We start from the raw sequence: 12,928 nt of genomic DNA, 5'->3' as shown, positions 1-12,928 counted from the left end.
TGCAACAAGCCTCCACTTAACTATGTGTCAGATTATAGCAAAACAAGCCTTCCTCGTGGCCAGACGCTGTTTACTGAGACCAGCAGAATCCCCAACAGAGACAAGGACAACGATCACATAAGAATAAAGCTTTGCTGGTTGGAGAGATGGCTCAGTGGTTAAGAGCACCGACTGCTCTTCCAGAGGACCCGGATTTGGTTCCCAGCACCCACATGGCAGCTCACAGCTGTCTGTGACTCTAGTTCCGGAGGGGAATCCGACTCCCTCACAGACATGAAGGCAAAAACACCAATGCATATAAATAATAAAAATAAATTTAAAAAAAAGAATAAAGTTTCCCTGGGTTGGGTTTTGTCTGTGCCTTATGCTGTTTGAGCGTGTAGTCACTGCTGATTTAGCTCCAGCTAGCGCTGTAAGTTCAGGTTTATAATGACTCTGCTGCAGACTTAGAAAGATGGATGGTGACTCGGGTAAGTATAGCAGTCTGTAGTCCATCATCGCTGCCTAGACAATCACAATACACTTATTTAGACATCAAGATGTAGAAATAAAGGATGTCCGAGCCATACTTTGAGCTGTCATTGCTGTCCTAGGTTAGAGACACATGTTAATTTTACATCTTCCCCCCAGACTCTCTAACACTGAATGTCCATGCTGACTGGGAGCCCTGGGAGAGGTGAGACTTTTGGTTCCACAAACAAGAGCCTCTGTGGAGTATAGACTTTTTTTTTTTTTTGAACCTGTCCCGGAACTCTCTGTGACCAGGCTGGCCTCAAACTTACAGAGATCCTCCTGCCTCTGCCTCCTGAGTGCTGGGATTAAAGGCCTGTGCCACCACCGCCTGGCAAGTATAGACATATTTTAAAAAGAACATTCCAAAGGTTCTCAGTATATCACAGCCGTCTGCAGTTCCCCGAATGTCCATGTAAAAACTATACCCTGCGCATGAGGACAGATGTGGACCTGGTCATTTGGGGCACCCTTGGGTGGTTCTGACATGCTGAGAGCATTGGAATCTCAAGCCTGAGGGGACTTTGGACAATGTGTTGCGGGAGGTTGTGGTTGGGTAGATGGATGGAGTGTGTGTGTGTGTGTGTGTGTGTGTGTGTGTGTGTGTGTGTGTAACTTATGGAACATACAGGGTCAGAGGCTGTGGCAGTTTGAATAAGAATGGCCCTTATAGGCTCACATATTTGAATTCTTAGTCCCCAGGGAGTGGAAATTTTTGAAAGGATTTGTGAGTGGGGTGGGGTGGGCTGTGAGGCCCAGTCTGTCTGTCTAACTACAGACCAGGATGTAGCCCTCAGCTCCTGCTCCAGCACCAGCCTTGCCTGTCACCGTATTCCCCGCCATGACGGTAAGGAACTAACTCTCTGGAACTGTAAGCAAGCCCCCAACTAAATGGTTTCCGTTTGAGTTGCCTTGGTCATGGAGTCTTTTCACAGCAACAGAACAATGGCTAGGAGGCAAAAGAAGCTCTTTCAGTCAGTTAAAACAAACAGAACTCGGGGTTGGAGAGATGGCGCAGCGGTTATGAGCACTGACTGCTCTTCCAGAGGACCCGGGTTCAATTCCCAGCACCTACCTGGCAGCTCATAAGTGTATGTAAATCCAGGTAAATCCAGTCCCTGGACGAGCTGACACCTTCACACCATTGCACATAAAATAAAGTTTCAAAACAAAACAACAACAACAACAACAAAACTCACATCAATAGTGACCCATGTCACCAGCAATCTACATATCTAGAACAAATGAGTTCTACACAACTAGGCAGAAATAGACAAATGACACAAAAGGGTAGCCGGCTTCACAGCTGCTCCCGGCCTTAGGTGGCTCGGCTCTGGATCTCTTCTTAGTGTAGGACAGGTTGCTGGTAATAATATGCGTAAGTGCACACCAGACTTTGGATTTGGGTCCCACCCTCTCTGAGGATGCCGGGAAGCTGCTGTGAACACGGTTCCTAGTCTACGCTGTACTCCCAAGGGGAATGTCTGCCCTGTACAGTGTACCGTGTCGCCGAGCTGGAGTGTTCGGTATGATAGGTGCATTTGATGCATTTTTAATCCTACCCAGGTCTAGGTACTGGGTTCAGCTGGGTTATGATTGGGAGAAGGTGCCCCACGATAAGTCAAAGAGAAGCTTCATGGGAATACAAATGGCTCATAAATGTGTAAAACCACATGACCTCTTTAGGAGTAAGGGGAAATGAAAATGAAAGCTGGGATGCTGAGCAGTGACGGCGCACGCCTTTAATCCCAGCACTCGGGAGGCAGAGATCCGTAGATCTCTGTGAGTTTGAGGCCAGCCTGGTCTACAAAGTGAGTTCCAGGACAGGCTCCAAAGCTACAGAGAAACCCTGTCTCAAAAAAAAAAAAAATGAAAGCTGTCTATCAACAGACTGGTGAAGATGGAAAAGGCTGACATTGTCACATGTTGAGGAGATTCAGAGCAGGGAGGTGCTGGCTCACCCCAGAGGACAGTGTGAATTGGGTCACCATTCGAGAAAAAGGGTGTGGTCACAGTTGTAACCTCAGGTGATCGTCCACCCTGCTCCTAGGAGAGATGCAATATGACAACCACCCTGCGATGACTGACAACAGGTAGCTACCACTGGGTCCTCGAGGGGGACTAAAGCAAGCACCCAGCAGCCCAGAGCAAAGCTGGACAGCACCTGCTGCTCAGGAGAACCTCACAGGCCACGAAAGAAAGAAAGAAAGAAAGAAAGAAAGAAAGAAAGAAAGAAAGAAAGAAAGAAAGAAAGAAAGAGAAAAGGAAGGGAAGAGAAGAGAAGAGAAGAGAAAAGAAAAGAAAAGAAAAGAAAAGAAAAGAAAGAAGCAAGACTCTATGGATAAAAGTCAGATAGACAAAACCAAGCCAAGCTGCCGAAAGATCTGATTAGCAGAGTGTCACAACTGATTCTTATGGTGGGGACTATGATGGAACAGCTCTGCTGGGAACAGAGGAAGGTGGTTGGGATGGCAGAGGGGAAGAATATGTATATAAAGACCCGGCAGTAAAGGGCATGGGGATAAGACAGGTCTCCTCACATCTCACCCTGAGATCCCCTGTAACCTACCCGCCCCAGCCAGCACCCAGGGCTTACATGACTGTGAGCCTAGCGCATTAGGATGGATCCATGTTCTTGCTGGCCTGGGGTCTGTGGCTCCCAAGCCACAGGAAGGGTGGTTATCCAGAAGGACCTGGGGGCCCTGATTGCTTTCTATCTTTGGGTAGTAAGCCTTCCTTCAGAATACAGAATCTATAGAGCCCTGCTCCTACCACCATGTACCTGGTCTACATTCAGGCCAGCCAGACGAAGATTTTCCAGAAAGGTCTCCCTCCAGATCTCATGTGTGTCTGTCTTGTCCTGGGAAGGACTCTCTTGATTCCTCAGGTCTTCTTCCCAAACCAGAACAAAATCTGCAGGGACCAATGGGGACAAAGGTAGCGCGTGCTTACTGATGGAATGCGGGCCCAGGGCGGGGTTGCTGGGGTCTCAGCTGGGACACAGGGCTCGTAATGGGAAGCGAGAGCCTGGACTGCTCCGTGGCTCTTGCCCAGCCCTCGCCTTAGTTGTAGTTAGGGCTGGAGGGCAGGCGAGTGTGCAATGCAGATCAGGAACAGAGGCTGGGGAGGAACTGGGCGTGTCCTCCTGGGATTCCTTCTGTAGCTTGGTTCCCACAGTCTAGGTCCCAAACTCCTAAAGGAACCTGTTAGGTGTGAGTTCTTGGATCAAGCAAAAGCACAACAATAAAACAAAGTTGATGAGACAAATTTTAGCAGAGGATACCATCAAAAAGGTTAAGGCAACACAGAGAATAGGAGAAAATATTTCCAAAATGTATTTCTGATAAGGGACTTGCATTCAGAATTTAGAGGACTTTTGCAATCTAACAACCATTCAGACACACACGCACACACACACATGAACAAACAACTTAAAAGCAGGCAAAGAGTTTGAATAGACACTTGTCTGAAGAAGATATGGAATGCCCAGTTGGCACAAGAAAAGACAGTCAATATCATTATACCATTAGTCATTAGGAAAATACACACCCAGTCTATAGTGAGATGATGTTATGGAACTAATTCGCTTTCTCAGTGAGCAATCACCAGTGCACTTAGAGATGAAGGACAGCTCTTTCCTGAAGCCCCTGGCTGACGGGGCTGATGCCAAAATAAGAGGGAGGTTTCTCTAGCTTGCAAACATCTCAGGCTCATGCATCTCACATGCACTGTCATCCTTAAATCATGTCAGGTTCTGGCCCCAGGTTATATTTCAGACAATTTAAACATCGAGACAGGACTGCAAATGTGGCCACTTAGGCTGATGGAGAGTTACAGCGCAAAGATATTGCCACAGCTAATAATTGTTACCCCGGGTGGTCTTGTTCACCTGGCAGAATGACGTTTTCCCTGATAAGAACACAGGGGATTTCAGGGCAGATAAGATCTTAATGATGGTTGTGACCCTGCACTGACTCCCTTGGGCTCCCTGTAGAGTTGAGTCTTTGGTATGGGCCTGACAGCTGCACAACCCTAGTGTGGAAACATTCACATGCTAAATTTTGCTTATCTCTAATAGGCCCGGTTTGCAGACTACCCCACTATCCTGTGGGGTAATTTGGAAGCCGCATTCTACTTAAATTCGTGGCTTTACGTCTCCTAAGCAGAATCTCCCAGGCTGAGTTTCCTCTAACATTTCATACCCGCTGTGCCAAAGGGAGGCAATGGTAGCAGCTGTGCTGTGCTGACAGAGTGTGACCTCACATGCTGTGGGCCTATGTGAAACAGGGAACTCTCTCTTTGAGAAACAGTCTGGCATTGGCACAAAAGGTTAAACACTGAGTCCCCTTGTGACCGAGCAATAGCACCCCAAACTATCAACTCAAGAAAAAATTCAGGGTGCGTCCATACAAACGCTTGCATTCAAACATTCATCTTACAACAGAAGGGAAGAATGAGTGAACTTTGTGGTATGTAAATTATTTATCAATAAAGCTGCTTCAAAACAACGGCCTGAAGAAACCCCAGCAACATTTTCCTCCCTTGACCACTGGCAGAGAATTGCTGAGCCTCATGCGAACGTGTGCTCATTTTCCGTGGAATCTTCAGTGTTTTCTGTGCCTGCCATCTTGCATCCCCTCCATCCCCTCCCACAGACCTTTGCTTGACTTTGCTTTTCTGTAACAGGCAGGCTTAGGAGGATGAGAGTCATCTACTGTCCCTTTGGAGCTGATGGGAAGGGTGGGCCCTTGACCCCACCCAGATAGACCCTGTGCAGGTCCCACCAAAGAACGAAGGTGACTTTTGGGCAGATGGGAGCCGTGGGCTGGGGGGATGGTAGGAAAAGTGGGCCTGAGAAAATATAAAGGTAGAAAAAGACGTGGGTGCAAGAGAAAAAGAGTCTGAGATGACCAGAATTTGTGGATAAAAACCAGGAGGGGGAGGGGCTAGTCCAAGGCTGGAGCAGGTGGAATGGGTTTTCCTCTCTGAGCCCTCTGGTCAGTGCGGACCTTCCTTTCCTGTGACTGCTCTGCCTGTCCCTTGCTGGCTTGCTCGGCAGGCAGCTCTCACCTCAACCTTAGTACTACAGTTGTCCCCAGAACACAGGGACCATCACCGGAGGCCTGGTTATGGAGTGATCCAAGCCTGTTGGCTTCCTGTAACCACCCACCATTTGTGACCCCACCCCAGGACGGAGTACAGGAGTACAGATGGCTTACCAATCGGGGGTTGGGCAGGGCTCCCAACTCTGCTGGGGGCCACCTGCTGTTTGCCTGCCTGAAGGAAGGAAGAACACCTTCAACACCCAACCATCAGGATGACTCCCTCCCTCCCTGCCCCAGTCCTGGGCAGCTCCTTGTCTTTTCTGCCTCAGCTGTTCTCAGCCTTGCTAATGCCTTTTAACACGCAGTTCCTCATGTTGTAGTGACCCTCAAGCCATGAAATTATTTCGTTGCTACTTCATGACTGGAACTTTGCTACTGATGTGAATTGTAAATATCCGATATGCAGGATTCTGATAAGCAAACCCTGTGATGTGAGAACCGAAGGGGTCGCGAGCCATAGGCTGAAGACAGAACCACTGTTCTGTCTTCTGTGTCCCTCCTGTCCCTCCTGTCTCCAACTTGCACCCTCTTCAACCCTCCCTAATTCTTCCTGCCCTTTCTCATTTCTTCCTCGGCCTTCCCGCTCTCCTTGTCTCCCGACCCTGCTCTGGCCCTACCCCAAACCACCCTGCTAAGAGAGGGGCATGAAGAGAAAAGTTGGGGGCTGCAGGGAGGAAGGTGCTGAAAGGTAGAATTCGAAGGGTAGGCTAGCGACCAGTCTTCACCATCCTCATCTTTCTCACCAGCCCCCACTGGTCTAGGAGTGCTCTACCAGGCCTGTGGCAAGGATCAGGTCGGCAAAAGACATGGTCAGGGCTGTGCTGAATGCTCTTCTTGGTCTCCAGGCTGCCCACATTGTGGCCCTGAGGGCAAGTCAGAGCAACCAGAGTATAGAATCCTTCTTGTCTTCCTTACATTCTTTTTCCCGTTGGAGGGCAAAGCTTTATGTTCTCCTCTCTGGGGGCCTCACTTCATGGTACAGAGGGATGACAGAAAGGGGAACTTACATTTACCCTCAGATTACTGGGGCAGCTCTAGGGAAGGAGCAGCACCTCCTGTGTGGCTTCAAAGACTGGGACTCCCAGTGTTCCCAGACTACTTGGAATGTCAGTGGTCTACCCAACAGAAAGAGTCCAAAAGATGGACTAGGGTAAGAAGGCCAGAAAAGGTCACCTAGAGGGACTCCGTCCTTCCCCAGGAGTTAAGGGCTGCCTTCTTGGTTGTGTTCAGGAGACCAGTGTCTATGGCTTAGTTTCTAAGAAGCTCAGCCTAGGCCAAAGGAAGCTGTGTAGACCAAGACGGCCTCCCTCTGGGATACTTCTTTGTAGAAGCCCTCTACTTGTCTTTTGGGGACTAACCCTTATCCCAAGCCTAACTTCCCTGGTTCCCTACTTAAACTTTAGTCTTTGGGTAGTCCCAGGCCCACTCTTGACCTTAACCAACCTCCCCTCTGCCTTCCACTAACCACCCTGCCCATCCTAAACAGGGCATGGCTACAATGCTCTTCCTCGAGCAGGAGTGGGCTCCCTTCACGAGCTACTTTTCTGACCAGAGACTAAGCCACAAGCACCTTTTCACTTCCAGAAGAGAAAGTACGGAAGCAATAAACCAGCTAGGGTGTGGTCACCTCGTGCTTTTGCTCTCTGTGTTCTAGTATTGGCAGGCCTGTGCGTGCATCAGAATTCATGGGTGACTCCCCATCCTCCCATCCCTCACGTCCGTAAAAACATGGTATGTGGTCCTCATTTCCCCCCCTTTCCTGGTGGCTCTGGCACAGGGGGACCAGACCTCCCACCTTGGTCCTATCTTTGCCTTCTCTCCTCCTGGGCCTCCCATCTAACAGGATCTCTGCTTGTCCCTCCTAGTTTGACAGAGGTGAATGGTGACCTGATTGTGTGTCAAGAAGGCATCTGTCCCCTTGTCACCCAGGGTTGGGGGGCATCTGGATGCTACACCCACTTTTCAAGGGCTCTAGGACAAGGGCAAGAGTCCTGACTAGGATGGGAGACCTCCCAAATCAGACAGCACACGGGAGCCTCAAGAGTCTAGGAAGCAGGGAGAAGGGTGCTTTCACCATGCCCACCGCTACCCCTAGGGTTGAGGGTACCTCCGCAGCATGGGCTGTGCTTCCATAAGAGGACCCAGTCCCTGGTTCGAGGGAGGCCATGTCAATCAGCACCGCATTGTCCTCTTCCCGGGTTCGCTTCCGCAGCATCTTACTCTTGCACTGCATCAAGGCCAGAGTAGCACAGAGGAGGGAGTGCTTAGTAGACACCGGTAAGAGCCAGCCCGGACACTGTGGTGGAGCCAGCAGCAAGCCTACTTTACAGGTGAGGAGACAGGCTCATAGAAGTCGACAAGGGCTCCTCTGCCAGGGCCAGACAGCATTATCCTAAATGTGGGCATGTGAGGATCCCCACATCCTGGGACCCGAACTGCAGGAACAAGTCAGCCACTGAGAGGAGTGTCTAGAGCCTGGTATAGCGTTCAGCCACCCGTTTGTCTGCTCACCCAGTTCACCCAGTAAGTGCCAAGTCCTCCTGACCCTGAGTGCTTTCAGTCTGCGGAAGGCAATGTCGCAGCCGCCCCTTCCTTCCTTCACCTAGAGAGGACTGCCATCTGGGCCAGGAAGGATAGACAATGCCCTTTAAGGCCATTTGCCTTCGCAGTAATTCTGGAGAACTTGCTGCAAGGACCCCAGGCTCCCTGAACAAGACAAAGCACAATCCCTTAAAGAATCCTATGAGGTCTCCATGCCAGCCTGTGATCTGTGGCCCAGGTAGGTGGGGCCTGGACTGTTGCTCAGGTGGGCAGAGCCTACAGGCTTCAGGAAGGGGAAGGCATTGCTCTCGTTCCAATTCCCTATTTAAATAAATTAAATGGAGGCCTGGAAGGGCAGTCATAAGCCCAAATCTCCGCTCCTGTCAGGGCTCAGCATTATAAAATGGGGACTCCAGGAGTGAGTAATAACCACAGGGTGCTCTTGCAACAAAGGCTCTGGAGCTTATGTATCCTGATGGATTGGACAGGGAATGAGGACAAAGGAGTCCCAACCAAAGGCCCCAGACATGACCTATTGTGAGTAGGTGGAATGCTTACTCCTTAGGGCTGGGTGTCCTATTCTAATTAATATTGGACACTTGTCCCTGTTCTCTAGTGTGTGAAGCAGACACTGTGCCAGGCCTATGGGCCCAAGAGTAATCACCAACACTGCCTCTCACAGTTTAGAATGTGGAACCCCAGGGAGCTAGAGGTGCTGGCCCAATTTTCTGGAGTCTGTCTCCCTTCTACCAACCCTGTGGCCCAAGCATCTAGGAAGGAGGTCACCCCACCTACCTGGTACAGTGGCTTCCAGGAGATCTCAGAGGTCACAGCCTGCCCATCAGCACAAGCCTGGTCTCAGCAAGAGCAAAATCAGGGCCAGGGCTCCCTGGGCCCCGCCTGAGCTGTGACAACCACTCACCTGCCCTTGCCTCACAGGCTAAAAAGGGCTGGAAGCGGAGAGGTTCTTAACACAGCTGGCCACCGAGAGGGCAGGATCTGCCTTTGTTTAAGAAGAGGGTGTGGGGTTCTGAGCCTGCAAACACAGTCAGCCCATTTTCCTGAGAGCCTTCACACACCCTCCATGCAAATTCCTTATACCTCTGGCACCTTATTTGCTTAGAGATTCCAGTGGCAGCAGGCCTGTCTGCCATAAGAGAAGTCCAGGGAGATGGTAGTTACAGTCCAGTCACAAGTGTCTCCATCAGGGAGCCCTGTTTATGTGGGGATGAAGTGAAGCTTCCCGGGGTTGAGAGCACTGAGAAAAGGGAGCTGCTTGGCGTGTCAACTTAGGCACTGCCGTGAGCATGCTTTTAAGAATACAGACAAAAAGTTGGTGTTTTTTCACAATGTCACATTTTATTGACAACAAATCCACAAGGTACAGCATCGTCAATGGCAAAACTATTTGCCAGATACTCCTGCTTTTCTTGACAGTCCTGGCTGAGGCAACGTGGGTTCTTGTATTTTAATCTTGATTACTCTCAAATGATACACGGCGTCTCACACAGTAAATATATCTCTATATATGTATACATGCAGATTATGGAATGGCTGCAAAGGGTTAAAAGATGCAAGGGGTTTTAGTGTTTCCAACAGGCCTGAGAAGCCAAAGCTGGGAAACTGTCAGGGACAGGAGCCTCTGACAGGGAACTAGGGAACTGGAGAAGTTGGAGAAGCGTGGCAGTGAGTCAGGACACTGAGGGTCGTAGGTTTGAGAGTGAACTGGGAGAGCTGACTCCAGCTGCTGCGGCAAAGAGCAAGACTGGTCCAGACGATGGAATGGGCTGAAGGATGGAGGCAGTACCAGAGGGGACAACAGGAGGATGGGCAGATAGAATCAGACAGCCTGAAGCCTCGGGGACAGGTAGGAGTTCTTTGCCTGTTGGTCAGTCCTTGATACATGCTGGGTAGTGAGAAATAGGTCCATGAGGACTGTCACCATCCAACTGCTAGATGTTTACTTGTCTATGGGGTTCAGATGAAGGACTTACATACATACTTTCCATGACCGGGTGTGCCCAGTAAATTCTTGAATCTGATTTTCCTGATGTGATTTTAATATGCTCACATGCCCCTACAGTTCCAGTCCACCATGATAAATTATAGAGTGGTACCTTTGTTACTCTCAGAAATAATCAGTGATTGCTCTGTGTCATGTGGATGATGTCGGACAGATGGTGCACAGTCAACACCCATCTTCCATCTAGAGTACAAAGGTGCTTGTAAACGGAGTCTCTCGGGGGAGGCAGTGTGAAAAGCCACTGTTTCACACAACGTGGAATAACTTAGGGCAAGGTGCAGCCTAATCTCAACAGGCACGGACACCTTCTCACGGCCGCCTGTGAAAGGGCTTGCGAAATGGAGAGTTGTCTCAGCTTTTCTCCTCCTTGGTTTTGGTCTGTCAGTAAGCCACTCCCATCTCCTTGCTTCCCCGTGCAAGCAGGGAGAGTCCTCTGCTCCCTTCTGAGATCTCTCAATGGATCTCAGACTCATGTCTCCAAACCCTCCCGGTTTGGCACCTCCCAGAAAACCTCCATTCTGGGTCCTGTGATGTGCCCTTCAACAGCAGGTAAAGCTCCGATGGGCAGCAGGCCCTGGTAGGCAGCAGGCCCTGCATACCCCAGGGAGACCAGACTTCCCAGGCCCAGAGATAGCCCCTGGACATGACTACAGTCATCCTCACAGAAAACAGGAGAGCACAGGGGCATGACAGAGGGAGGAAGGACCAATAAGGTGGGGTGAGGATGCCAGTGGCTCTCAGCAAGTCCTAGAAGGCACCTGCAGCTTGGTCCACAGGGGTAAGCTGGAAGTATGACCTGATCAAACTGCCTCCCCGCAGCCTGCTGCAACCCTACTCTTTTCTCTGGTTGGTCAATACCAGAGGACCATCACAGGAAAACAAAAAACAAAAACAAAACAACAAAAAACCTCTAAGGACTCTCCAACTCCAAGTCTCTGCTCTTCTATTGCTTCTTTTCTTTTTGTCTTTGAGACAGGGTTCCTCTGTGTAGCCTCAGCTGTCCTGGAACTTACTCTGTAACCCAGGTTAGCTTTCAACTCAGAGATCCGCCTGCTTCTGCCCCATGAGTACTGGGATTAAAAGTATGCACCACCACGCCCAGCTATGTATTGTTGTTGTTGCTTGTTTGTTTTGCTTTTGAGCAGGATCTTCCTGTGTAGCCTGGGGGTGGTCTCAGACTACGGGTAATCATCCTGCTCCAGCCTCCTGAATAATGGGACCATAGGCATCCACCACAGCACTGGCTCTGGTATCTGCTTTTGGTGGCAGTTGGAGCATGCAGCTGAAGTCACTTCAGACTAATGGCAACGGGGAGGCAGGAAAGCCTGCAGGGAGGTCTACATGTAAGACACCTAAAAGGACTCTCATCCCTGGGCTAAGATTAATTTAAAAATTATACTTATTCATGTAGGAACGTGTGTGTGCATGCACACCCATGCACGCACACCATCACATGTATGTGAAGGGCAACTTGTAGGAGTCACTTTTCTCCTGCCACCATGTGGGTTTCCAGGGATGGAACTCAGGTCCCCAGGCTTGGTTGGTCTTTACTACTAAGTCATCTCACTGGCTCCAATGGGCTAATTTTCTGCATGTATGCTATACAATCCTACATGAGGTGGTGCTTTTCTCAAACTGTATTACTTTTTGCAGGAAAAAAAGGAACTAGTTAGTATAGATATCTTGTTAGATCTCAGGTGCTAGGGAGAGCTAAGAGCTAAGCCCCGAATCTTTGACACCAACTTTGTTTGGCTCTAACTTTTTATTGGCTTATGTGGCATTTCTAAGTCTATAACAGGGGCTGGATTATGGCCTAGTGGTCAGAAGCACTTGCTGCTCTTGCAGGGCACCACTGTTCAATTCCTAGCACACACAGGACAGCTCACAACCATCTATCACTTAGTTCCAGAGGACCCAATGCCCTCTTCTGGTCTCCAAGGGTAACATAATACACTTAGATGGAAGAGAAACATACACATTAAAAAAAAAAAACCATTCTATAACAGGAGAGTGAGTCCCTACCCAACCCTGCCCAAAAGTTTAGGTATCCATGCAGGGGGGCAGAGAGGCAATTGTAATGTCTAGTTGGGTTGGCTTCAGGGCCCTGGTATGTTTTCTATCTAGGCTGGGGTCCTAGCAAATTGGGTCACAGGATCCCACACCTAACCCTGGAGGTTCCCTGTATCTCTCCAGCCTGCTGTCCCCAGATTGTTTTGATGTCTCTCAGGCCACATCTCACAAAGGTCAGAGGCCCAGTGATATCTTTCTCTGTCCATGTAATCTGCTAGACCAGACTTTGCCTCTGTTACATCTACCACACTTGGTCTGGCACCTGCCTAGGGTGCTCCTACCCCTTTCCTTACTAAAACACGATTTCCAGGCTTGGTGCGCAGGGGCAAGGAGAGGGAAAACAGGGTAGGGGCCAGAGATCAGCCCTAACCCTCTGCCCCCACCTGGCAGGAAGCAGGTCCCTGGCTGCCCCTCTGCAGTCTCATGATCCATGGTGGTAGAGATGAAGTTGCAGCAGGGTTGGGAGTGTTATGAGACACTGCCTTGTCCCAGCCAACATTCCTGATCTCAGCTGGCAGAGCTGAGCTGGACAGGGACAGAGAGGGCAGCTGGTAGGTGGGTCTGGGATGACCAGGATAGAAAAGCACAGGGGAGCAGGTCTCTGAATAGGAGGGTGAAGACAGGGGTGAACACAGACTCTAATAGGAACAGGGGCTAAGACCTTCCACCCTCTGACTGG

At 49.9% G+C, this 12,928-nt stretch overlaps 1 protein-coding gene across 11 annotated transcripts in view; it reads right to left on the bottom strand.

The window, feature by feature from the left end:
* Ano7 (anoctamin 7) overlaps nucleotides 1-9,139 on the bottom strand; it is a 30,327-nt gene extending 21,188 nt beyond the window's left edge. For 4 of the 11 annotated variants that reach the window (XR_015737742.1, XR_015737741.1, XR_015737740.1 and 1 more), the window contains exons 1-4: nucleotides 8,952-9,139; nucleotides 7,723-8,050; nucleotides 5,730-5,787; nucleotides 3,293-3,423 (exon numbers count right to left, since the gene is read on the bottom strand). Coding sequence is in view for 8 of the 11 variants with exons in the window: in XM_087905774.1 (XP_087761900.1) it covers nucleotides 3,293-3,423; nucleotides 5,730-5,787; nucleotides 7,723-7,848 (315 nt within the window). In the remaining 3 variants the exon portion in view is untranslated. Of the gene's footprint in view, nucleotides 1-3,292; nucleotides 3,424-5,729; nucleotides 5,788-7,722; nucleotides 8,051-8,126; nucleotides 8,322-8,951 lie in introns of all 11 variants that reach the window. The other 7 variants (XM_087905767.1, XM_087905766.1, XM_087905750.1 and 4 more) reach the window with 4 other exon arrangements.
* Between the last annotated feature and the right edge of the window lie 3,789 nt (nucleotides 9,140-12,928).

Source organism: Myodes glareolus, chromosome 1 (genome assembly GCF_982192425.1).
Source record: "Myodes glareolus chromosome 1, mMyoGla1.1, whole genome shotgun sequence".
Lineage (NCBI taxonomy): Eukaryota > Metazoa > Chordata > Mammalia > Rodentia > Cricetidae > Myodes > Myodes glareolus.
The sequence above is the reverse complement of the archived record's forward strand: the minus strand, read 5'-3'. Positions and strand labels throughout refer to the sequence as shown.